At 41.6% G+C, this 27,906-nt stretch overlaps 2 protein-coding genes across 3 annotated transcripts in view; both read left to right on the plus strand.

The window, feature by feature from the left end:
• Positions 1-27,906, plus strand: part of il1rl1 (interleukin 1 receptor-like 1) — a 331,020-nt gene that overhangs the window by 50,896 nt on the left and 252,218 nt on the right. The window lies entirely within an intron of this gene.
• LOC126393216 (probable ribonuclease ZC3H12C) lies at positions 294-27,711 on the plus strand. The gene is made up of 6 exons (XM_050049195.1): positions 294-796; positions 13,729-14,604; positions 16,284-16,423; positions 16,545-16,779; positions 17,073-17,179; positions 18,270-27,711. The coding sequence occupies exons 2-6, from the start codon at positions 13,841-13,843 to the stop codon at positions 19,805-19,807; spliced, it is 2,784 nt and encodes a 927-aa protein (XP_049905152.1). The 5' UTR covers positions 294-796; positions 13,729-13,840; the 3' UTR covers positions 19,808-27,711.

The raw sequence follows: 27,906 nt of genomic DNA on the forward strand, positions 1-27,906 counted from the left end.
GTATTTGTGTGTGTGTGTGTGTGTGTGTGTGTGTGTGTGTGCGTGTGCGTGTGTGTGCAGCTGCCCGCTGAGGGCTTTCTTTTGTGTCCCCCTCCCCACTATTGTCAACTCACGCCTTCTAGTCCATTCATGGCTCAAGCCGGCGGATGGTGGTGGTGGTGTGTGTGTGTGTGTGTGTGTTGGTGTCTGTGAGGTTTTGGGTGGAGGGGGTGGAGATATCTGAGCTTATCTTGTGTCCCTTTCTATTGGTGGAGAGGTGGGTGATTGGTGTGTGTACAGAGTAGGACAGGAAAGTGAGACGTGTTTGTGGTCAGATCTCTGCCTTCGTATTGGTTTAGGACTCAGACTCACGGTGAGGAGGAGGAGGAGGATGGTAGATGCTTTACACTCCATCTGTTGTCAGTCACACTGATAAACCTGCAGCCTCATGACACTGCACTCTGCTTCTCAACCAAAAAGGAGAACTTGAAGGCTGATCTCTTAGGATTGCTGCTAAACTCAACAGGAACGTAATTTTTCTCAGCCCCACTTGGATTGACAGCTTTACTTTCTCCAGCTCTTTAGATTCTGGATTCTGGAGATTGGATACTGAGATCTGAGTTTTTAATTTTTTGCTTTAAAAGGGAGTGTGTCATACATCTGGGCTTACTTCACCAGCACCTTTATTGGGAATTTCCCCTTGAAGTTTTCTGACTTTGTGCTGTTGGGATGACCAAAAGTGGAGGAGGAGAGACATTGTAGGAGTTGTTGCTGTTTCTCTGTGTTGCTGAGTTGCTGTTTCTCTTGGAGCTGTGTGGTAAGTATTTTTCTTTTCTATACAATTTCCTTTTTCTTTTCTTGTTCTTTTGCCCTGCGGGTTAGCCTGAGATTTGCATGCTAAAGGAAAAGGAAAACACTCTTACCATGCTTTGTAATGGGCTGTGGTGGTATGATCTTAATTGTTTATCCATATTATTGTATCATAAAATCTTACTGACAGTATTTCCCAAAGATATATTGTTTGTAGCCAGAGAAAGAAACTCAAAGTTCCCAAAGTTGTTGCAATGTTTTTTTTTTGTATTCATCTACATATATATATATATATATATATATATATATATATATATGTACATATATTGCAAGTTGTGAATATCCTTATTAACTCAACAGTTGAACAGTTGAATTTATAGACAGACTGCGTAATACAAGACTACTTTTTTAGCTATGCTAGCGGTGGATAGCAAAGTCCGTCAGTCCACGACTATCTCAACAACTGTTGGATGGATCCCCATGAAATTTGCCAAGTGTCATTTTCGGGAATATTTTTGTTCAGTGTGGAACATTGTCGTGTGGATCTATAGCACAAAATGTCTCTACAAGTGAAACTGAGACTGTGACAAAGGCATCGTGTGGTTTTCAACAAGGGCTTCTTGGGGGATTCCTTGGGGTTCCCCCACAGCAGGAGGAAACATTTAACAAGTAAGACAATATTGTATATAATGACGATTGTTGAATGAAATGGGGCCTCAGCAAACAATTATTTTTATTGTTGGTAATCAATTCGTTGTTTGGTCTATGAGATGTTAGATATTCTCAAAGGCCAAGCTGACGTCCTGAAATGTTTTGTTTTGTCCACAAACCAAAGGTATTCAGTTTACTGTCATAGCGGAGGAAAGAAACCAGAAAATATTCACATTTAAGAAGCTGGAATCAGAGAATTTTTACTTTTTTTCCCTTAAAAAATAACTTAAAGTGATCGATTGTCAAATTAGTTAGTGATTAATTTAATAGTTGACAACTAACCGTTGACGCTGTAGAACAAAAAAAAAATACGATCAATAATTCTGTATGTCCACATATGATGGGTTGTGCCACGTCTGCTCCTGGATTAGTCAGCAAGAGGCAGAACCAGACTGCACAGCTGAGAGGTGAGAGTGAGTGCTACCCATAACCCCCTACCAAAAAGGTCACATGACAGACAGTGGTGATATGTATGACTGAGGATGAATCTGGACACCACCAGTTGCAGGAGAGCAGGAGGGGAGGGTGGAGGAGGAGGAGGATGCTTTCAGGGAGGTCCCCTGTGGCTTCAGCAGGCATCTGTTGCCCCTGCTGCCCATACTCACCCCCACCCTCTACACCCCCTTTGTCCCCCTCCCAGCCGGTCGCTGGTGAGGCAGACTGGCTCACCGCCGGGCTCAGCCAGCAAATGGCAGCCATGCGGCGGCCCTGAGGGACTGGTCAGGGTCTGGCCTCGGGGGAGCTCATCCCTCCATACACCCTCAAGGGGGCTAACCCCGGATCATGACACATACAGAGATACACAAGGTGCAGAGGCAGCGCAGGCAGGCCGGGTCACTGAGGTGGAGGCTGCAGCATCTGCTCACTAGGGAAAGACTCCGGCCCCCCCTCCCACTGAACACACACACACCTACAGAAATTATCTGGTCGATGAGTTATTCTTTCCGTACGATAGTTTCATGAAATCGAAACTCTGGCAAGAAGCTAAGTTTGATTTTTACCCCTAAGTTTCCAAAGTGTGACACATTTCTCAGTGAATTATCAACCAAAGGAACTGAAAGAATCTTTACTCTCTTTGTTGGTTTAAAACATAAAAAACATAAAGACAAATAAAAAAAGTCAAGTCTGTAACTCACAAATCTGAATTTCCTTTGCAAATTGATTGGGTTTAATTCCAAAATAATAAATTGGTTTACAGGAAGGTTGTTTTCAATTCTTTACAGGAGATGGACCATCTCATTTTCAAGGAGGTCCTTGATGAAAAATAAAACAATATAAGCACAATTAGACAAAACATCTAACACAGGATAATTAGGAGATACCAGATATTACTAATACATTAATAAACAAACCAAAAAGAACAAGATGTGTATGGTCAATTTGTAGTTTAGCAGAGAGCATCATACACCAGTGATTAGGGGCCATTTAATTAGTATTCTATGTACAGAAATATCAATCTAACAGTTCACACAGTGTGTTAGTTTTTGTCCTGTGCAGCTGTATATCACTGCATATACCGTTCATCCGAATGTTAATGCAGCACATTTTACTCTACAGTTTAAATCCAGGTCTAAACAAGAGATAATGCCAGTTTCTGTACTTTTATAAAGTTTCTTTGGGATAGACTGCACTTAGTTTAGTTTATTTATTTGCACAATAATAAGAAAGTATAAAATATATACAATAAAAGTAATGTCAGTGCTGGAAAATAGAGGAAGTGTGAACAGCTTCTTCAGAGTTCACCCCATTTAAATAACAAGAAACTTGACTTTACTCATCAAAACAAAACAAAATAAGCAACAAACAAACAAACAAGAACACAAATAGTGGTGAAAGAAAAAAAATAGTTTAATAGATATCAACATTAGTATAATCCATGACACTAATCTTTCATAAAGCTTTCAGTAGCAGGTTATAAAACATTTCATTATGAATATTTTAGCATCAACAGTTTGGCACAGTAGCTGCTTGTAGATACTTTTATTCCAGTAACCTTAACGATTATTGATTTGAGACTTTATTAAATTATCATTTTTATTTTGCCATTGATAATTTTACATCATATTCTTATCTGAGAAAATGTTCTTTGCTCCAGACTGAAGGTATCAACACACCAGGGGCATTTTTTCCATGACATCAATTTGCACATCAATATATTTTTTTAACTGTTGTTTTAGTCATGGGTACTTTCATTATTATGCGGTGAAAAAGTGACATAATTTTTTTCGGAACAAGGTCAATTTTTAGAACTTTCGCACTGTGAAAGAAAGCATCAAAGACTCTAATGTCTCATCATGACAGTGGTGGACGTGTTACAACTGTCGTAAAGTCACAGTGGTGCCGGTATGAATAGTTTCGATGTAGGCAAGTATTTTGCATCTTTGTGTCTTTTATTAGTCATGTCCCCTTTATACTGCAAAGTCTGTAACACTCTGGAGCAGCCACTTTATATATTTGCTGCTGAAAGACCATGATTAAACACAAGACTACATTACTTTACTATTGTCAAGGTCTCTCTGTAGTGGAATTAACATCATATTATGCGTACATACTCTTATCCTGACGGCCCACCAGCAGATGGAGACATGAAATACAACACTTTTCAATGTATGCAATGCATGTTGGTCAATTCTGATTCATTTTTAAGCCAGTATCAGCCGACACTGATGACGTGCAGATATTATCGTGCATCTCTAGTTTTTCAATTCAGTCAAGTTTTCCGAGTGGGTTTACTCATTTGGTTTGTTTTCATTGTTAATGTGTAGTTGTAGTTTAGTTCATTTTAGTTTCAGTTTGAGTTTTAGTGTTTTTCATTATATGAGGACAGAGATTTAAGAAGTTCAGAATAGGTGTAATAGAATAAACATATACACCAGTGTTTCCTGAAGCTTGCTGTGTTGACAAATTTGATCAAAGTGACAAAGACTAAAACTAAAGACACGTCCTCTATATTTCTATTTTAGTCAGTTTTATGATATTGTAAGCACAATTTTGTTTCAGCCAGTTTTTGATTTGTCTATTTTTTTCTTTTTATTTCAGTTAACTTAATATTTTTAACACCTAGTTTTAGTTTTTAGTTTAGTTTTAGTTCACTATAATGACCTTGAAAAAATATAAACTATCATAACTGGTATAGTACTTTTGTAGTATTTGAAAACAGTTTTTCAAAAAAGAGATTTAATGGAATTTACTAGAGTAGTGATTGAACTCTGGCTCTTTCATTAAATACTTGCTCTGCTCAAAACCATGATTCCATGAGTACAATGTGAATATAAACATATCGCAGTGAACCAACTGTGATGATGACAGGTACAGCACTCGACCACTTCTGACTTGGTGATTTACACTCGCTGTGTCACCGTCATATTTCTGCTGACTCCTCAAAGATTCCGTCTGGCAACCTGTGACCGCGGCTGGTGTGTGACTGCTGCATCATCAGGCATCGTGTGTGTGTGTGTGTGTGTGTGTGTGTGTGTGTTCTGGTTGGGGTGAACGGGTTTAAAGTCCCCAGCCTCCGTCTGTGCACGCTGCTCGGGTCGAGAGAACAATACTCCCGTCACAGGAGGACAGATTGGGTGGCAGCTGCATTGTTGAAGGACGGCAAGCCAGACACACTTCTTCCCCCCACCCTGACACACACACACACACACACACACACACACACACACACACACACACACACACACACACACTCTTTTCCTTTTGTGCCTCTTTTGTTGTTGATGGACTAAATTATTCCAGCTCTCTTGTGGCATTCAGGGTGACAAACAGCAGCGCGGCAGCTTAGACGTCGGGGTCGGGACATTAAGAGGCCCCTGCTTTCCGGTGCTTTAGCCTGAAATTCAAGAGACTCCTCAATACAACTACCACTAAAACACACATATACATGCAAACAACATCTGAAATCAGCTGTTTTCAACTGGATTGCAGAGGCTGGTTGATAAAAATTTGTCTACAGAAAATAAAGTAAACGTGCTGAAAAGTGTTTAAAGCAATTTCCTGTTCAGGTATGATGTTATTCCTAATTTAAGGCGAGATATTACTGTGAAAAAAATAAGTAGTAACACAGCTTGCATTTACAAATGAAAAGCTGAGATCTGAAGAAACAAAAAAACACCCTTCCTTGATTCAGTACGCTCGTCTCACTGCCTTGTTCGTTCTGGTATGACCAGGAGCTTGTGGTGGCAAATGTTTGCAAGTTTTAGGGCCCAGACAAACTAAACCGACATCAAAGTACTAGAAGCAATGAGGGCCGACTGTTGCATTGCCTTATGTTGCCTTTGTCTGGGCCAAAATGTTACTTGAACACACCACAAAGACTACAGCCAACGGCCAACTAGCACTTACGTTCCGTGCCTTCATGAGAGGAAATAACTCTACACCAGCCACCAGGTGGCAGTAGTCTGTATTCATCATTCAGTAAGGGACACCAAAAGACTGTCAGGACAGATTCAAGATGCTACAGTAGTTAGCCAGTTAGCATATTAACAACACAACCTTATGTAGAAAGAACAATATTTACTGTGCCCTGCTGAATTGCAACACAATTCAAAATCGTTCCTGAAAATCGCTGATTGTTGTTTACTTTCCTCATTTCCATTTCTCTTCTCCTGGACTGAGCTGAACGACCAATCAGACGGATTTCACTCATTGAAGAGCTCTGCCAGCTCCACTCCAGATTCAACATGCTGAATTGACCAAAAAGCTTACAACAAAGGTAGACTAGTGTCAACAGTGATAGATGCCCACGGATGGACCTACATTGACCAATGGCCGACAGTCTACCTGGTGTCAGGGCCACTGCTGTTACAAACTTTTGGTCCCATTCCCCTGGTTCTGGTCACCTAATGATGATGTCATTAAAGCAGCTGTCTCAAGAGAATCATGGAGCGCCCTTATCACATAAGGCGACCAAACAGTTCTGGGGACTCCCTGAGAGGAACTCCCCACTGGAAAGCTCCCATGAGAACTACATACCTTCATGGCTTATTTTCACTTGGCATTTGTACCCCTAATAGGAACACTGAAGTATTGTAAGCCACCCTGGTGTTGGTATGTAGTGACTTCATGCCACAGAACATTCTTTCAGTTTGACGTGTCAAAATCTCATTGTATTTCCCCTGATGCATATGTTCTTAGTGAAGCCTGGACTTCACTGTCGGTCTATTTGTCCATGTTTTCTTCCTTTTTTTTCCATTGCTAGCTGTTTTTGTTGACTGTTGTTTACATGGCTGAAGGATGTTTTTTTTTTTGTTTTTTTTTTAAATGGTGGTTGTTGGTTCCGCATTGGCTTTTGTTTTGGCCATTCATCATACATGTAGGTCACTCAAGGTTCCTCTTGTCATAGGAGAGTGCCTACTCTGAAAAGGAGCTAAAAACGTTCCTCAAAATGGCGTTCAAAGAGCTTCTATCACTCCTAGTTCTTATAGTGCAGTAGTGTTGTCACGATACTGGAATTTCTAACTTCGCTACAATACCTTGAAAAATATTGACAGTCGATGTCATTTTTAGCCCTCCTTTGCACTGCCTCTTCAAGGTGGATATTTCATGTCATTATGCCATCTGGCCGCTCTGTATGAAAGATTCAATCGCGTGATGAAGGGGCAGAGTTGTTTCACCTTTAAGCCAGAAATGGAGGTCTGTATAAACCAAACAGCTGGCAGGACGGGATCAAGGGCAGCCTCGGTGTGACATTTTGACGACATGTTATGCCTGTCCCATTGCAGACTATTGAAAAAGCAGCTGATAGCAGTTAGTGGCTAACTCAAAGAAGAAGGGCAGCTGCTGTAAATGTCTGCATATTGGGAAAACACTGACGCTCGTTACTCTTTAGAACAGAGGATGTGATCAGCCGTCTTATAACAGGGACGGTAAATGATTGTTATTGCCATGTTAATGCCATTGTAATTGTTTATAAAGCGCTGCTGACATGTTTGTTAACTGTCACACTAGAAGCCGATGCTGTTGCGTTACCTGTCACACCTGTCACACCTCTTTTTATTCCGCAATTCCAGCATGCTGTATAAAATCACATATTGGAGTCAAATGTTGTTTGGTTCTGTGTAAAAATGCAGAAATGGTCTGTCGTCTCTGTGTAAAAAGGACTTTTGAACAAAGACAAGAATGACTGAATGCTGACATTAACAATAAGAGAGAGCAATTACATATGCTGGTACCGGTGTATCGAAGCAGTGAAGTGCTTTCAAATATTCAGTCAGTATGTATTTTTAAATTGATATGACTGACGACACTATGGTGCGGACAGCACAAAAAGGGGGGTTCTTACGGCCAAAATACATGGGGCACACCTACCATAGCATGCCCACAGCAGAGCACTTCAAATTTAAGAAACTGAAGCTGCTTCACTGACCACGGACGATCAATGCTATTATTATCTGTCTGCAGGTAAAAACCCCTGCTCTGTCCCAGCTGCATGACTGTTGTGTCTGCGATCCTTGGAGTTTGGTCGGCAGAGCTTTGTTCTTACAGCTATGATCAAGTTCCTTCAGTTCGAAAACACCCATAGTTTTGAAGTTTCAGCTCATGTCAGGATGCTTTACTTTCCACACAGCTGTGAAACTGAATCTCAGGTGCTTCCACTTCGTCCAGAGCAGCACAATAAACAATCAGAAGTTTTTTCTTCGACCTTATGGTGCTTTCACTGTGAGGGTTCACTGACCTGCAGTCGGTGTCACAGACCTGGGAGCAGTCTGATACTGTGGAAGTACCCTTCATGGGTATTTCCACAGATAAACAAGCAAACACAGTGACACTGGTTTTTGACTGTGGTGTAAACTGGTGTCAGAAACAACCCAAGCAGGCCCACAGTGACTCTGTCCACATCGTACCATCATGCGATCACAGGTGCTGCGTTCATCCAGTTATCATGTCACCGATCTTTGGCTTTCTGTTCCTTTGTGCGCAGACTTCTGAGAAAACAAGACAAGTAGGGGCAACTGGAGAATGACACTAACCATTGTTCACATTTCTGATAATCTGCAGCACAATGAACAAAAGCCATGATGCTGTACGGAGGGAAAATGATGCATCACACAAACAAGACTGAACTAGATCCAGGGATAAACAACCTGTGAGGAAGCTTTGTGTGTGTGTGTGTGTGTGTGTGTGTGTGTGTCCTGGTTACAGCGGAGATGTGGGAGCAAAGAAACACATGTTGTTTATTTAAAGAGGTCACTAAGCAGTGTCCTATCACAACAGATCCCTCTTTGTTTTAACCAGCCCATGGACCCCCACAGGGCCACGGGGCCACACTCTGAAAAAAGAGGTTTAAGGACCATTAGGGGTTCTTTCAGTTTGCTACCATAGAAAAACTGATATCCTTCATGAAAGGCTCAAAAATCCTGGACGTCAGTGTTTGGAGCTTATTGGCTCCTGTTTGAATATGCAAAAAATCTGATTTAATTTTATAGACATCAATTTGTATTTTATTTTGAGAACGTATATTTATCAGGCGCAGCCGTAGACTGTAGTCGAAATTAAATACAAACTGCATTGATGTGATATAATTTAAAGAACCATACCAGTGTTTTTGAATGTTACGACAAGTCATGTAGGCAAAGCGAGGACTGATGTGTCTGCACTTGTAACACTCCTGTAGGTTAAAGCAGACACATTATGCTCATTCACAGGTTCATACTTGTATTTTGGGTTTCTGCAAGAACATGTTTACGTGCTTTAATGTACAAAAGAAACAAAAAACCTCACACTGCCTGTGCTGGAGCTGTGCCATCAACCTGCCGTCTGAAACGCTCTGATTCGTCAGCATTTCCGACCCCTCTATATCTCAGTGTGTCTGCATCGTAACTGCAGCCAGGAAATGACTGTAACGGAGAATAGCAGCACTTTTTACAGTGAAATTCACTAATATAAGCTTTCAAACACGTCAGAGACGTTCCCGAAATTGGGAAGAAATTCACATCAGCAACCCAGATTACATGTTGCCACTTCACATGACACTGAACCATGTTGAGCATTGTAAATATTAGTTTCAGCACCCAGACTGTACAGACAAGGGTGCAAGTATTAGCAGCAGGCACTATCTTTAAATAGATTACTAGTAGCTTATTTGTGGTGCACTGAAGCCATCCCTAATATAATCTCTCTCCCACTTTATGAAAATGTTATGTTAGAGATAGGGCTGTAAAATGATACATATTTTTAAAATCGTACTATCTTACTATATAATGATGAAAACTCTGTCTGTGTGTGTGTTCCACGTTTTTCTCCTCACTGACTTGGTCAATCCATGTGAAATTTGGCACAGTGGTAGAGGGTCATGGGAGGATGCCATTGAAGCAATATTACATCAATTGGCCAAAGGGGGGCGCTATAGCAACCGATTTAAATTGCATACTTTGAATGGGCATATCTCATGCCCCGTATGTCGTAGAGACATGAAACTTTGCACAGAGATGCCTCTCCTCATGAGGAACACATTGGCCTCAAGAACCCATAACTTCCGCTTATATAGATTTTCCGCCATTTTGAATTTTTTGAAAAACACTTCAAATGGATCTCTTCCTAGGAAGTTTGAGCGATCTGCATGAAACTGGGTAAACATAATCTAGGGACCAATATCTAAAGTTCCCTCTTGGCAAAAGTTGGAAAACTTACTAAAACTGAGCTTCTATAAGGCAATGAATATTGTGGAGGACGTGGCTCATCACATAAAGGTGTATAACATCTCAAGGGTTTCACCCATCACCACGCAACTTTGTAGGCATATGACCACACATAATCTGAGGGGACCCCTCCATTATTGACCCCATCAAACAAAGAGAGCTAGAGAGCTAATTTCTTATCTAGTGTCAGTGTGTCATTCTGTCAGTCAGTCATTCTGTCTGTCCCACGTTTTTCTACTCACTGACGTGGTCAATCTATGTGAAACTGCACATAGGCATTGAGGACTGGAATAGGTAGAAGGTGACAAAGCTACCAATGGGTATGGACTAGTCGAAATTAATTGCAGAATTTCAATAGTTAATGGCAATTATTATCACTTTTTAAATTCCTTCTTTTTGCTTTTTAAAAACAGTTTTGAAGTCCATATTAACAAGGTGAACCAATTGTAACCAGACTGTCCTGACTGGGAATCAGATGGATGCAAAAAGAATTTGCGTAATGAACTTGACTTTTAGATTTATTTATTTCAAATCAGTGCTGTGCTGCTACAACAGATTAATTAACCCTCTGAGACCCACATACTGTAGACTCATTTTTGTCTTTTTTAGAGGGGACAGGGGATCTTTTGGGGGAGACAACAGGTCAGCAGTAAATGCCAAAGATGTGGTATTTATCACCTGAAAGCTGGAAACCTGACGATTAAACTGAGATACAGCTCTGTACTGCGTGTCAAGTTTTTCTAGTCATAAATCTGTCATAAACATTACATGCAAAAAAGAGTATAGTTTGTGCCCAAAATGTATGGGACTAATATAAAGTGGGCATGCCTGTAAAGGGGAGACTTGTGGGTACCTACAGAGCCCATTTTTATTCAGGTATTTTGGGGTGAAAGGCCAAGGGACCTCTGTGAAAGTAGCAATGCTGCAGCTTTAATTTCTTTTGTAACCAGATGTCGCAATCTAAATTCAACAAAACATCAATGTCTGACAACGCTGGTGGCCAATAATGTCATAACGCTCTCTCATCTCCATCTCTCAGGTGACTGACGCAAATAAAAGCCCAGGCAATTAATTTCTATGGCATAAACGCCAACCCATTCATGAAATAGGTATCAAATGAAGCAGGAATAATTTTCTAACGACACCCAGCCCTAGAGCGCATAGCGTCAGTGCTGAGCTGTGAGTTCACTGCGTTCTGCAAGCTCCTTAGCTCTCAGTTTAACAAATACATGAATAAACGTCTTGGACACTGCAATCATATAAACACAAGCAAAACAGCAAAATCACTAACGTACCTCTTGGTCTTTTAGCCCAAACTGCCCACTTAGCCCAGCAGTTACTGCACTGCTGCTGCTGCAGTGTGCTTTGTGCTAACTTCAGCTGTTGTCGATGTGCAGCAGCTCATTCTTCAGCTGGGAGTGTGTGTGCTGTTTTACCACTTGGTTAGCTGCTAACAAAGATTCTGTCAACTCACAGAGGCTTGCTCTTTGACTCAGCTCCTTCAGCAAACATGCCTCCAGTGTCTCAGAGCAGAGGACGCTACTCATTTTTCCCAATTTTGAAATCTAATTTTATTTTTTTTTAATTATTTTTTTTGATAATTCAAATTTCTCTAGGTGGTTAATGACAAATTTTTCTGTAGTATGACAAACTCATTACACATTCATTTATACTTTACCCAGACTTTAAAGTTTGATTCATATTTTAGTATTAATGTTTCATTTTAAATGCTGAACTTGTTTAAACATCCACCATGCATGCACGTGAAGACATAACAAATGGCCGTTGCAATACGGAAAGAATGACACCACTACCTTAAACCGCACTCCAAATGTTATTTATTTATCTTAAATGTCGGGCTGCAGTGCTGGCACACTGTCGAAGAATAGCTTGTGAAGATAATTCCCAGTTTATTTGAACTTTTCTTCTTGTTTTGTCATCAGTTGTGTTTCATTTATTGTATCTAAAACAACTACTATTACTTGTTTAGTCCATTAATCTTTTGACTGTCTCTCAGCTTATTGTTTTGTCAGTATTGTTTTTATTTCATTATCGTCTCTTGTTCATTAAAAACAGTCTTTTCTGGGGGCCTCCAGAGACCACAGAGCCCTAAGCAACTGCTGATATTGCTCAATGTGCATTGTTGGCTCTGGGTAGATGCATGCACAGATTAACCAGAGTGTCTCTGTGGAGTCTTTAGTCAGTAAGAGCAGCAACAAAGTTTACACACAGTGATGTTATTGTGTTACTCTCACGCAAGAACACAAAGCAGTGCATTGTGTGAAAACTAAGTACCTGTGTAAGCCAGAATTCGGTCGGTATTTAAATCATTAATAATCTATATTTCTGAGATTTAAAGAAATGGTTTTGTCATATCGCCTCGCCCTGTATCGGAGGTTTTGGCAGCAGTGTCAGTGTTCCTTGGCTGATCCTGCATGTTCACATATTGTACGATCTGATTCTTGGCCCCGTGAACTGTAATTATGTACACTGTGGTTTGGCATCACTTGGACGTGTTCGTGACTCAGGTGTCTGTTAATTTGCCTCTAATCAGAGCTCCTTGCTGCTAAGATGCAAATCAGCAGAAGTAGGAGGGAGGATGTGGATTTAAACTTGTCCTTTTTACCCCATTAAAAGCCTGTTGTGTTCCAGAAAGCTTCATATAGCATTTACTCCTGTTTAAGTTTAGTATCATCACGAGACTTTTCATTTAAGACCTGGACAATCCCAGAGTCCACCGGCTATCAGTCTGATGTTAGTAAGCCTCTGGGGACCGTGTTGCTCCCAGGGAGGGTCCATAGCCACCCTGATACAACTGCTGCCCCCCAGTGAATAAGTGCAGGCCAACAGCGCTGTCTTTAAGAGGCTGTGATGTGCTCGTTTTTTGAGTCTCCGCAAAGGTAGTGCTATCTACTCGAACTAGACAACCTAAGGCATCTATTGGCACCATCCATATTGGCACTAATGGTTTTGATTGGTACCCACGAGTCTTACCCAAACTTGAGGGGTTTTTTCCCTAGTTGGTGTTATGTTTCCTATGATCACTGTACTTGTTTGCATTTCATTTTAACTCAAAGAAATGTAAAAATAACGATGACATGAGTTTTGATGGTTTCTGTACCAAACAAATGTGTTCCTATACATCTCTTAGTAGGCTTGGAAATCTCTGTAGCACCACAGTGATTCATTTAAATGGTATATTGTGACACATTTATCAAAAAATTAAAGCTCCTGAAATTTGAACACTTGAACGCCATATTGTGATTTGAAAATAATTTGATCAACTGTTCAGCCCTAGTATGCACCAGGTGAGCAATTCCACAGGACTAAAAAGGCGCCATCTCGGGGTATCCAGATCTCATAATGGGCCAAATACGTCCCAGTCCAACCCAGCTAGTTGTTTGACAGATCGGATCATGATGCATCTTGTTGGTCATTTAGACTTGTGTTTAGCCTTGTCCTCTTGTCCACCTGAGATGCATTTTAAAACCAAATATAAACACAGTCTGTGACTCAAAACAATCTACATACTCTGTTTCATGCAGTCCTCTGTAACTTAATCAGCCTATTCTTGTGTCACCCTCAGCTTCACTCCAAGGGCCAGTAATTGAGCTGTTAACCACCAGCAGTAACGGTGGGGTCCGTCAGGCGCCTGGGACGTCACGGTGGGCGTGGAGCTGGATGTATGAGACAGCTTCATGGGCGTGAAGGACCACCTGGAGGATGGGACAGGCCACATCCTCAGCCTGGGGCTGGATCTGGACTACCTCCACGTGGAAGGTGCTGAGCGGCAGGTCGGCCTGAGCACTGCGTCGGGCGGTGGGAACACAGGCGTCTTACAGGTCGGAGCTGGTGCCTCGAGTAACAGCAGCAACAGTATTGGCAGCAGTAGCACAAGTTTTAGCACCAATTCAAGCTGCAGCAGCAGCAGTAGCTGCAGTAACTTCTCTGACAGTGACGATGAACGGCTTCAGAATGGGTCTGGTTCTGAATCTCAAAACCCTCAGCAAGATCAGCCCCATCTACACCACAGAGAGTCCTCTTCAGTCCCTCAGACCGTCAGGCTGGACCTGGCACCAAACCGATCCACTGGAGACCCCCCACAGCCAGAGACTTCACCTCCCATCGACCCCGTCACAGACTACCGCTCCAAGGTGGAGTTTGCTCTCAAGCTAGGCTACTCTGAGGAGCTGGTGCTGCTGGTGCTGAGGAAACTGGGTCCAGATGCGCTTATCAATGATGTTCTGGGTGAGCTGGTCAAACTGGGGACCAAGACAGAGATGGAGCAACAAGGAGGTTCGACTGTCTCCCAGTCTCCCTCCTCCTCTTTGTCGTCCTCTCTGGCCTGCTCCTCCTCCGACTCCTCTCTGGACTCCTGTCGGCTGCTGTGTCCGTCCCAGCTGCTGGAGGACAAAGAAAACCTTCGGCCTGTTGTGGTGGACGGGAGCAACGTAGCCATGAGGTGAGGAAGGGAAGCTCTTGGAAACAACAGGTCCACATGCATGTAGCCATATTTTACATGATGACCTTACTGACACTTCACCTCACAAAGAAAATACTATGTTGTAGAGTCAGGGAACGCTGGCTGTTAACTACCATGAATAAGTAGTTTTTTGAATGGTCAAAAGAAACTAATTTCTTTGCAGGAGCACCCTGAACGCCTCGGGTTGAAAAAACACTAACTCAGAGCCTAAGCGTGCCCAATGTCAGTCGCATTTTTTTCCCCATTTTGCAGTCAGATAAACTGACAGTAAGCCCAAGAGTTGACGGCAGATTGTTAAACTGTTTCCGACTCATCCAAAAGCTTTGAACCAATAATCATCCAGGTGAAGCTTGTAGACCAGCCGGTGTTACTCCCTGCGACTTTTCTGAGGGTCTCATGTACCCACACAGATCTCAGTTTCCCTGTGACCAACGTGCCATCTGGGGCAAGCCTCGGACGCTCATTTAGAGTCAGAGCACGTGCCCTCCACCTGCATTTTAATGCAGATTTTAGGGTACACTCTAGATCACTCCTCAGCAAAATATTGGTTAAGCTAAAGACAGGTGATTCTGTGTTTGATGAGCAACAACAACAAAAAAGAAGCAGCAGTCTGCAGAAAGTGCTTTATCTGATCGGGCAGACTTCAACAAAAAAGGCATTTTGCAACCTGCAAAACACACTCTGTCTGCTTGTGACCTAAAGCTACTTTAATTACAGTGTCTCCCAAACTGGGTAACTGCACACCATTAAGAAAATTGGGTCACACCCACAGGACTCACATAAAACTGTATGTGTAGGCGTATAATTACTTCAGAGTGTCAGTGTAAACTGGTTAATGCAAAACAGTTGAACAGTGCATGTGTTCAATGCAGATATTGGGAAGTCAGATGTCTCAAAACTTCTGTGCCGTACAAACATCCAACAATCAGTGGACTACAACTAAAACTGAGACGGATGATTTGTACCAAAGTATTGTTTTTTGGTGCAATTGTCATGGTCTTACACGAAATGTCAAGATAGCTCTCCTCTCATTCTAGCCTCAGTTACACTTGTCAGTTTTATTTTTGAGATCTGACTCTCCACGAGATACATATCAGAGAGAACTACTAGAAGAACTATTCTGTAAATGTAAAATGCAATACAGTGGCGGCACAGTGGTGCAGTGGTTAGCACTGTCGCCTCACAGCAAGAGGGTTCCCAGTTCGACACTGCCAGCCAGAGTTTACATGTTCTCCCTGTGTCAGCGTGGGTTTCCTCCAGGTGCTCCAGCTTCCTCCCACAGTCCAAAGACATGCAGGTTAATTGGTGACTCTAAATTGTCCGTAGGTGTGAATGTGAGTGTGAATGGTTGTCTGTCTCTATGTGTCAGTCCTGTGATAGTCTGGCGACCTGTCCAGGGTGAACCCTGCCTCTCACCCAGTGTTGGATAAGCAGTTATGGATAATTAATGCATGAATGTATGAAAATGCAACAGACACAACATAAAGTGCAGATATATTCAGATATGTAATTAAACACTGAAAACTGTTAAAATATTAGTCAGCAAAATAAAATAGTTTGAAAACCTGATATCACTCTAAATCCTGTGTTTTAATGTTTGTAATAGGACAAACTTTTGTTTGCATTCCCGTCACTGACTCATCTTTCTGCTCTTTCAGTCATGGAAATAAGGAAGTGTTCTCCTGTCAAGGGATCCAGCTGGCTGTTGATTGGTTCTTGGAGCGAGGTCACCGTGACATAACAGTTTTTGTCCCTGCCTGGAGGAAGGAGCAGTCACGACCTGATGCTCTCATCACAGGTAACAGCTACTGTAGCTCTCAGGGATGATTCGAAGTCGTAGTGGAATGATTCAAAGCAAAACAAAGTTTCTTTTTTTCTTGTCTTTTCTTATGTCTAAATGTTTAACCCTTTTCCCTCAGACCAAGAGATCCTACGGCGACTAGAAAAAGAGAAGATCCTGGTCTTCACTCCGTCTCGCCGCGTTCAGGGACGCCGTGTGGTTTGCTACGACGACCGCTTCATCGTCAAACTGGCCTTCGAGTCAGACGGCATCATTGTTTCCAACGACAACTACCGTGACCTAGCCAATGAGAAGCCAGAGTGGAAGAAATTCATTGATGAGCGTCTTCTGATGTACTCATTTGTAAACGACAAGTAAGCAACTCATGCCAGAGGAGTGGTGTCCCGACCACTAAAGAACACTAAGATACTGTCCCTTAACTTTTGCACAGTGCAGGGATGAAGGACTTCCTATTCACTTAACTGACACTTTCATTTCCTCATCACTGTTCTTTTGATCTTGTTTGCTTCTCTTCATCTTTGCTCCATTGATCAGATCCCCTCTGTACGCACTAGAAAAGATATTAACTTCAGCTTTTGTGTTGCATCTTGTATTAAGTGATCCAAAAAGTTGTGTTTGAGGTTTCATCTATTCATTGTGTTTTTAGGTTCATGCCACCAGACGACCCACTGGGACGCCACGGACCCAGTCTGGAGAACTTCCTGAGGAAGAGGCCAGTTATTCCTGAACACAGGAAGCAGCCATGTCCTTATGGTAAGAAATTTGCACTTCTGTTCTTGTCAGTGGAGCACTTCAAGTTTTTAAAAAGAACTACCATGATCTGGAGCAGGTGTAAGGTGGACATAAAGTTGAGCTGTCTCAAGTCTGTTTTTTTTTCTTCTCATTTTAACATGTTAAATATTTTTGTAAGTTTTTATTCTTAGCTCATGCAAATACTGACGTTCAATGACGTGAACATTGTCACCAACCACTAGCTGCAGTCTCTCCAGCACCAAACAGTAAACATGGAGGGGACTCCAGGAGGAGACAAGACCATGAACAAGTCTTGCTTGTCTTGTGCTGGGGAAGTGAAGGAGACATTGGTGGAGTTGTGGAGTGCACAGAAGTTGATGTTTAATTCGGCATGTACCTGATCCACAAACCAACACTTATTTTAGTGAGAAATCTTTGAAACTACGCCCCAATTTCTCATCCGCCGAATTGACAAGAATACAGTTGACATATGACGCCTTTTATTTTGTGTTTCTAGAGTTATGTGTTTTTGCGGACAGGTAAGGAATTGTTTAAACGTCATATTTCTTAAAGGGAGTTTGGTGTAATATTTTCCACCAGGAGCAGGATGGGAAATAATCGCAGAAAGAATCCGGTTGTAGTCTTGCAAATAGTGACCCTGCAAGACCCCCCATCTTTGCAAAATCTTATACTCAACAACTAACTTTGCATTTAGATGTAAAAGGGGGTCAGACTTCAGTTCTTCTCAAGTCCTCTAGTGTATGGTAGGCATTAGGGAGCCAGCATATGATTGAGGGCTACACAGGAAAAGTGCAGTTGTGAGTTGGTGTTTATTAGGAGGGCGCAGTCTCCTAGTCGTGTATTAAATGTAAGCTATTAAAAGTGAAAGTGTTAAAACGGACCACAAATGAATACAATGTGTCTTATATGGGGGACACACAAAATGTTTCTTAGAGCCACTGCTGGCCCCAGGGCATGAGCAGCAATGCTCTAGGGCAGGGGAATTAACACAGGAAATAAAAAATGCAACATTAATTCACGAACCAAGATGTTATAAACACTTTCATTGTGTCACATTAACAAAAAATTATTTTCCATTTTCGTCCTTTAGGGAAGAAGTGCACATACGGCCACAAGTGCAAGTTTTACCACCCTGAAAGGGGCAGCCAGCCCCAGCGTGCAGTGGCAGACGAGCTCCGCGCCAGTGCCAAAATTTCATCAGTAGCTTCTAAAGGTCTACTGGAAGATGCCCTGATGATGAAGAGCCAAAGTCCTCGTCAACCAGGAGGATTGACCGAGGCTGAGCCAACACAGGGCACTCCAAAGAAACAGCCAAACGCCAGCCCTTGGAGCTCTTTCACTGACCTGTTAGAGGACAGGCTTCGAATCCAGTCCAAAGTGGAGGGACGAAGGGGAAGCAACAGCAGCAGTAGCAGCAGTAGTTGTAGCAGCAGCTTTCTAGCGCATCCTGCTCCAGGAGGGCCGCCTTCATTGGGAAGCTTTGACCGATGGGAGCACCCTGGGGGAAGTGGTGGAGGCAGCTCCAAGGTTGCAGGAGCGTCTGGACGAAGCCAGGCTGAAACCTACCACAGATGTGAGTCTCCAGAGCTGGGCTACGGCTCACTGGTGAAAGCCTACTCCAGCCTCAGTCTGGTGGTGCCACAGAGTCCTGAAAGCTCTTTCACAGCTGATCTGCGAGCTGGATCGCTGCTGTCAGACTGTAGCAGTGAAGGCAGCATCAGCTCAGACTCTTTCTCCCCTGACCCCTCATTAGATGATGGACCCAAGTGCTACCATCATCACCACCATCCTCACCACCATCATCACTGCTCTGCCCAGTACACTCATCCTGTAAGCCGTGTTCCCCCTGGACTGGGCCTCCAGCATGCTCCTCATGGCTATCCTGTTCCTCAAGCACCGAGGAGACAATACGGTTTGGGTTTTGAAGACCACACACCTTCTGTTACCTCTCTTGCATCTCCACGTCCCTTCAAGCCTCCTTCAGCGTACATCTCACCCCACCTTCACCATCCATTGCTGAGCAGTTTCCCAGTGGAGTTCTCAGCTCGTCCACCCCAAACATCCCCCGCTCACTCCCACTCTCAGAGCACCCCCCTTGGCCGAAATGTGATGGGCTCCCTTTGGCAGGAAGGCGGGCTTCAGGACCCCCAAGTGTACAAAGAGTCACCACGTCATACCCCAAGGAACTGCTCTGGGATAAACCAGCAACCAGAGCATCAGATAAACTGGGACCCTCATTACCAGCAGTCCCCTAAGCCTCGCTATGATTCGTTCGCTTTGCAGAGTCTTCCTGAAGTCCAAGAAAAGGCTTGGCACTCTCTTTGGGGCAGGCAAGCCCATTCATCACCCCGTGGCCTTTCAGCATCGAGTCTCCCACAGCTCCCACAGCTATCACTAACCCTTCCACCCATCACTACCCACAAAAGCCACCTGCCCTCAGTGCCCCAGCACCAGGAGCCCCCTGCCTTGGGTCGATACCAGGACCTTAGAGAGAGGGTGTTTGTTAACTTGTGCCGTATCTTCCCTCCCGACTTGGTGAGGATGGTGATGACCAGGAACCCTCATGTGATGGATGCTCAGGAGCTCGCAGCTGCGATTCTGATGGAGAAATCACAGCACGGTTCTTAACCAGGCTTTCTTCTGCAGGTTTATCCCTCGCAATCGTGTTAGTTTTTGATGTCAGATTGGACACACACAAACCAAAAGTACAAGATGTAAAGCTCCTTAAAGGAACACTTCAATGGCAAAATGACCATTTGTATATCAGTTATTCACCAGATGATTGAATTGAATTGAATTCGTGAAAAAAACTTTGGTTTTCTTGCATGCTATCATGGTTAACGGAGAATCCAAAAAGGTGAACATTTGTTATGAATTGAAGTAAACATTTAACAGCAAAACTAGATCAAAGCATCAGTTTCCAAACTCACACAAAACTTGTGCAGCATAATCCAAATCTCATTTATCTGAATGCTCAGTGCTTCCCAAACACATGCATTTCCGTAAAACCTTACGACTAAAACACGTCAATGCAAACCTTGGATGTATAACGAGAACTGGATACAAGTGGGACCCAATTCACTCCTTGTAAGTTGTTCAGTAGCACATGAAGCCAAAACATCTGACTGCTGTAAAATTACTGCTTTTGCATCATTGGGCCCATTTAGCTGAGCTGGCTACTTCCATTTTAGCACTTCGCTAACTCAAATGGGGATAAAAAATGCGAATGTCATCAGACCAAATGGATCAGATTCTGATAGTAAATTGCCCCCTTTTTTTTGCGGGGGTTGTGACCCTCAAAAAACGTATCCACTGATTTACAGATGTCTCTTTCATAATGTAAGTCTATGGGAGGAGGTTTTTTAGGCCCAATGGCATCACATGACATTCCACAATTTAGCCACCACAGAAAGCACTTTCTTGGGACCAGGTACAAACAGTTTGATGCATGGGCAAATCACATGCTCAGGCAGGCATGTTCAAGGGTTGCTACTCGTGGGTAGAAGTGTTTTATATTGTGATGTTTTAGCCAAAACATGCATGTGTTTGGGAAGTACTGCTCATACGACCGGATAATTGAGACTTGGGTTATTTTGCAGTTGTGTGAAAGTGGGTAAATGGATGTTTTGATATAGTTTTAATTTTGTTTTGTTGACCATAGGCCTCGTATACTCCAGTTTATGAAGGATATTCAGCTTTTTTGGATTCTTCGTTCACAGACAAGGCATGTAAGAAAAAACAAAGTTTTCTTTATAGATTCAAGGCAACCAGTGGTGAGTATTTGATGCACAAATGGTCATTTTGCAGGTGAAGTATTCCAAGTTGTTGATGAACTGCGTATTTTCATTGCAGGGAAGATGTCTCATTAATTTTAATGGTATTTTTGTAAAGGGAAATCCCCAGATCGCCATATTTTCTATAAATATGTCTGATATTTCAGCACTTAAGATCAGGGAAGGTTGGGGTTTGATGTTTGCAACACTGGCGTGCTTAGGGAGGCTTTTAATGTGTTTCAAGGGTGACAGTATTGTTCGTTTTAAATTAACTTATTTGTTATATTTTAAGTTATTTACATATTTTGAAATTATTGTTTTTGGCACTTTTTGTCTTTTTTTTTGTTTGTTTTTTTTGGCAATCATATCAGGGTATAAGTCAAGCTCAAATTCATACTTTCCATCTGAGTGAAATACTTCTGTTTTCCCGTCACTGAGATGATGAGCGTGGGGTGTGTGGAATAATATAGAAAATTTAATTACCCATTGCCAGTATAATCCTACTGTATTTAATGCTCGAATTAGCTCAAGAAACGGATCAGGGGTTTCTCTTCTGTGCTGACAGGTGGCCGATGAGATGTTGTGGTGATATTCGGTGGATTTCCCCCCACAGGGAAGTGAAACTGAAGCAGCACCCACAAAAGCAGATCGCAAAAACTCCACTCGAAAACCCCAAGCTGGTGTTGACTTTTGAATGAGCTTATTTCCTCTGCTAGGATAGCCCTGTCAGCTGACTTCACACTCCATCAGCTTTCAGTACTGATTTTTGCTTTTTTAAACACACCGTCTGTTTTTTCCATCTTTAAAACACATAAATCACGTAAAGGTGCTGCTGCTCACCGGAAATCTTGAGGTGGAAATAAGATTGTTGGTATTATTTTGATTATAATTTAAAATATGTGTTAATTTATTACCTTTTATGTGTGTGAATGTCTGTCGTACATGAGACACAGGGTCTCCTTTGTCAGTGGTGACACCACGGGGAGGGTTTCACTGCCCCAAACAGGGTAAAACTCTTTTGTACCCTTCAGTTAGATTCACAGCTTTGCAGTAAACGACAGGAACAGACTGGCAAGAGTTGAGAATGAAAATCTTCCCACAGAGTTTATTACCAGACACTTAATATCATGACAACAGTGGGAACACCTAAAGATGGTCGTTTTTAGTTCTTCAGACTTTTCCCAGAGGCACAAATAATCTCATTGGTTAAATTAAAACACAGAGGTTTACGCCTGCTCCACATGTACATGTAGCTTTTACCATGTGTTTTGGTCTTTTGTTCACACGCAAACTGCATTTTATTTCACTAAAACAGGCCTTTTGTAAAGCTCAAAAAAATCCTTCAATAACTATGTTTACATGCACAAAATGTTCTGCCATTATTCTGAGAAAGACACCAGTCATAGCGAGCTGTTTACATGACTAATGAAGATGAATATTCCACTAACACTTCTGTTTACATGCAGCCGTGCACACTGCCACTAACATGCCATAACATGTTGTTTATCACATCAAAATATGGAAACGTGGAACAGCTGGAGCGCTTGTTATTTTGCTACTTCGTGGTTGTGCGGTGCGATCACAGCCTCCCTCATTCATTCCTTCCACCACCTGCTTGAAAAGACTGGCATTGTGATATTTCTGCATATCTTAAAACCTATCGATATCCAAGTCTTTAATAATGTTTAAAAGTAGCTGTGTTTTTCCTTCCGACCAGAAATGTAGACTTTCCTTTTACACATGCGCCTTGCCAAACTGTTGGTGAGTTGTTTGTGTACTTCATATCCATGACAACGCACAGAGCCCACCATGAACAGGCGAGATGCTGTATGTCGCAAACTGTGGTGAAGATCCCAATTAAGACGCTTATTCTGAATGTGGTGTATACACGTCCAAAAAATGCTCCTAAAACCTGAATAATATCCACATTTCTCACATCTACATTGGACAATTCGAAACATTTGGCAGATTCGATATAAGGCCTAATTTGGAAAATTCAAATGGGACAGGAAGTTTCAAATTTGGAATATTGTCATACTTGGAATAATGGTGTGCATGCAAACGTCAATATTTACAGATATTAAAGCAGAGTTTTTGGCCTGTGACATCAAAGTGCGCACTGTTATTTCACTTGTGAGGCGTCACAAATGAGGCGGCATTTTGTGCAATGGCAGAAGTGATCAAAATAGTGCTAGTTCTAACCGTGCTTGCAGGACTTTTCACATGTCTACACATTAATGTACAGTTACTCTTCCACTATAGTGAGACACAGAGGCGTCAAACACGAAAGTCACTGCTGCATTAGATTTTCAATTTTTTTTGCCAAACATTGGGAGCCATTCAAAAAAGACGCTGGAGGCCAGGAAAAAAAACCATGCCATGTTGACACACGCCCTATGTTTTTTTTTTCAGGCTTCTGATTGGCTAACAACTTCTTCATGTGTGGCATACATGGCTTTAGGGTTATGGTTATATTGCCGCCAGTTGGTTTGCTCTTGACATTTTTTTTTTCAATTACAAAAATATAAGCAGTGATAATTTTCTTAATTCAATTATGATCATCAAGGACATGAACTTATACCTCACTGAATACTTACTAATATGACTTGTTTTATTTTGGCAAGTCTAAATTAAGTATTTTTTAAGTATCAAAAGTAATGCTCTGTGCAGCGATTGCAACTTACAATTATTTTAAATAATTAATTTATTATTCAATCTATAAAATGTCAAAAAAATTGCAAGAATTCATACCACAAGTAAATTACTGTAATTAATTTCTCATCAGTATTTTTTAAACAACTGCTTCTTTCCTGCTCTTCTTCTTCTCTTTCAAAGTATTTTTAGGTCTCTTAATGTAAAGCACTCTGAAAAGCATTTATTGAATGAAATTATAATATTAGTAATTCTTTTATTGTGTTTACCAATGGGATTATTTCGATGTCTGAGGAACTGTGTGTGAAGCCAAATTAACTCTTGCCTGGTCGACACACTCTCTATTAGCCAGATGACACCGCGCTTTGTTGATACAAATTGTATCCTGTAAACTTTTTAAACCAGATCATTGTTTTATATGAGAATATTTAAACTAAAAATATTTCGAGTTGAATATTTTGAGTATTTGTGGCAAACTTTGTCACGTTTGGTGCGTTGCCTTTTATTTATATGAAAGGGGTTTTTAATTCCCTTTTCGTTCCAAGTGCAGGAAGTCTCAGTGCACTTTTTGGAAACAGCTGTTGTTGTTGATATTGTCAGTGAAAGCACGGTGCTGTGCAGCCCCCCAGATAAGTTGGCCAAACCATAATGAAAAGCAGAGATGACACTGATGGTGGTTAAGGGTGGCAAAACTAAAGGTGTGGTCTCATAACTGGTGAAACATATTGAAGCTTGTCAGCGTCACATCAGAGCCGTATATCTGATCATTTCTGGAGCAAAAATAAACTGTGGGGGAAAAAGAGCAGGTTTTAATGCTTGCATCTCAGATTTGTGCCACAGGCTCTGAGTCTCTCGTGACGCCTTTCCCACAAAGTTAAAACCACATTTTCTTTCTCTTCTTACCTGAAAAGCTCTTTTCTCCAGGGTGGTACTGTAACCTAAAGGGGGGCGGTCTCAGTCTCAGGAACACGTCCTCAGTGATTCCTGCCTCTCGTGCTGTAACATAACGGCTGATTAAGTCAGTCAGATACCTGAGGTGCTCCCACCCTGCTGGTCTGGCTGGCACTGTGTGTCAGCGTCTGACTCTCTACAGATTAATTAAACAAACCTCTGAAGGTGTTGTGTCAACATTCCTGTGGATATTATTTAGTATATGAGGGCAGAAACTATTTTTCTATTGTCATGAACTTGTTCAGAGATATTTTTCTAAGTGTACGTGTTTATCTGCAACAAGAGATTGTCGTCAGTGTTGCTGAACGAGGGGACGTGAACATTAATAACTGCTGATGTTACAGTGTTTGGTTTCCTCCACAAGTGTTACTTGACAGTGTTCAGACTGAATGTGAGCAAAGTTACACCTCGCTTTGCTACATTTTTTTTTTCACCACAAAAAGCCGGAGGCCGTTGCACAAAACACCTTAAGTTGAGCTTCTCCTTTAAGTCAGAGTTAAGGTTTCCTCAAAATAAAATCGGTTGCACAAAACACCCTTAAGTCTTTTCCTTTAGGCTGTCTTAAAATGTTCACTTAAGTATTTAAGGTTTCCTCCTTGTCTTGGTCTCACCCTTAAGGAATCCCTAAACCACTGCACAAAAGCCCTTAGCTACCAAAGTAAGGATAAAAAAATAAAATAAGAAAAAAAGAGTATTAACTGAATCAATTTCCATTGCAGTTTCCTCCCACAGTCGTTGTTTTCTGCTATTTGGGGATCACATTTACTTTTAATAGGTGCTGTCTACTATTGTAAACCTTCAGAGGTACAACCTTTTTTTCCAGGACGAATTTGGTTTTCTTGTCGTCTTTTCTTCTGCCTTTTTTTTTGACTATCTATAGCCCAACGTTATGAGGCCATAACAGGAATCACAAGTGTGAGTCCAAGCAAACAAACTTCAGGGAAACTTTTACCACTTTAAAATCTCTTTCAAGGGAGTAAATGCCATATTGTTTTTCATTTTAAGGGAATCTGGGAAACACCCTTAAATAAGCCCCTCAGTTGAGGAGAAATTAAGCCTTAAATGTCATACTTAAGGAGAAAACCTAAAGTGTTTTGTGCAACCATGCCCAGAATTTCTGTTAGGTAGCAACATACGACCTGCATGTGTGCTATGTTAAGTGTGTGCCAGCTCGGATTCGGACTGACCTTAAACTTATCATTCCAGTTCTGTTGTGTTTCTTGAGCTTTTCTCCTCTCTTGTCATCCCTATATGTTCACTAAGTGTTTCAGCTTTGGAAAATCACATTATTTTGGTCACACCACTGTGTGTGGTGCTGCGGTGAAACAATGAGCGTGCTCGTTAAGAAGCATTGTGCACAGGCCTTCCTCACAACACAGGTGCTGCTGTAAACGTTAACGATGGCTCTGCTCTCGTCAGGTGTCTCAGTCACACAGTGTTCACAGCTGCTGCCTTCAAATGGAAGTGGTGAGCTTGTGGTTTTGAGTGGAAAAAAAGAAACTAGCAACGACAGCATTAGGTAATATTAAAGGTGTACTATGCAGTTTACCTGAAAAACAATGTATAAAATCACACAAAAGCAAAGGTTAAGATAAACCAGTAGCAGAGGACTGTTATTTTGCCAAAATAAAAGACATTTACACAATAAATCGGTGCATAGAAATTCACCATAATGTTCATATGGACTCATGAAGACAGTGACCCCATTTGAAGGCAGCTAGCTAACAACTGGAAACCGAAGATGCTTAAAGAAATACTTCATCTACAAACCATTTGTATATCAGTTACTCACCACATGTTGTCTTGAATTTGTGAAGAAGTCTTAAACGCCTCCATGGCGAATGGAGAATCCAAAAACGGTAAACATTCGTCATGAATTTAAGATAATAAAACCACGTTTAACAACAGCAAAACAAGTACCAGTCGTACGCTCACTTCTTCCCCAGACACATGCATTTTTGCTAAAACTTTCCAATTTAAAACTCATCAGTACAAACAGTGCACGGATGTGTTTGATACACATACACACGTGCACGCTCAGGCACAGGGCGTGCTATTCAAAAGTAAATGGTTTTTCTGTTGTTACGTTTTAGCGAAAATGCACGTGTTAGAGAAGTACTGAGCGTACGAGTGGATAAATGAGACTTAGATTATACTGCATGATTTGTGTGAGAGTTTGTTAAATGTTTACTTCAGCTCATGAAGAATGTCACCTTTTTGGATTCTCCGTTTATCAGTGAGGCATTCAAAAACAGTTTTCTTCACAAATTCAAGGTAATGGTAGTTGATATACAAATAATAATTTTGTGGCTGAAGTATTCTTTTAATTTTTTACTTTTAATTACAGTTAATTTAATTCAGATGTATTCCTGTGCTTGTTCTACTGCGATGTGTCAAAACCTGCCTCACATTCAGCCTGAACACCTTTAACAATTTATGTGTTGGTTTTGTCTCGACAGACGTTTTGTGATTTGTTTCTCTTGTGACTAAAATGGCCTTAAATCCAGCTGCATTATCCAACAGGAAATATGTATAAAATATCAACAGTGTCCCTGTTTATCAGTCTGTTCCAACATTTATTACTAATGTGCTTTAATACAGCTTCATGATGATAGTGCCACTTTTTCAGGGACCAAAGCCGAGTAAAAGGCTGTGTATTGCTTTCCAGTGTTTCCCCCTTTGTTCAGGTCAGTGGTGGTTATATGAAACCAAAATTAAAAGAAGATATTGAAGTGTTTGGCCATTGCTGCTGTTTCATTGTGTGTCCTGGTGGCAGGTGGAGAGATCTCGTTCCAAAAGACACTGTCATGTACAACATGCTGATTCATAAGGTATATTGATTAAGCCTGGTCAAATTGTGTTTCAGAAGTTTCATGTAATAATGTACCTGCATGGCATTTACTGTGTCTCTGCTATTTTTGTCCTTCTGTATTTTAAGAAAACGTTAATGTCTTTTAGGAGTGGGTCTCTTCAGATGTTTGTGCCAAAGGGCCGTGGAACTGGACTGAGCTTTAGGAAATGAAACCCAAAATAAAAGCATGAAAAACAAACTTGTCATATCACCTTCAGACACTAGTAAACTGTGGCCAAATGAGACGTGTTGACTGTTCTTGTGTTTGATGTAAAAGTGAGCAATAAAAGCCCGACTCAAGCTTTCATGTGTTTGTCAGGTTCCTTATTGGCTCCTCGTTACTTAATATAGAAACTGGGGAGATACTGCCGGGGACAATGTGTGCAGTAGGTATATTTTGTGGGGATGCGTGATAATATTGGCACGCCATTAGAGTCGGCCAACATGCTTTTTCTTACTTTGCACAATGAGTGAATATTACATACATTGCACAGTATTGT

This window comes from Epinephelus moara, chromosome 7, assembly GCF_006386435.1.
Source record: "Epinephelus moara isolate mb chromosome 7, YSFRI_EMoa_1.0, whole genome shotgun sequence".
Lineage (NCBI taxonomy): Eukaryota > Metazoa > Chordata > Actinopteri > Perciformes > Serranidae > Epinephelus > Epinephelus moara.

Bases quoted from the DNA above. Each gene is read 5' to 3' on its own strand.
- LOC126393216 (XM_050049195.1), top strand. From the start codon at position 13,841: ATGGGCGTGAAGGACCACCTGGAGGATGGGACAGGCCACATCCTCAGC. The intron at 14,605-16,283 runs GTGAGGAAGGGA...CTGCTCTTTCAG, and splicing joins GGGAGCAACGTAGCCATGAG to TCATGGAAATAAGGAAGTGT. The intron at 16,780-17,072 runs GTAAGCAACTCA...TTGTGTTTTTAG, and splicing joins TACTCATTTGTAAACGACAA to GTTCATGCCACCAGACGACC.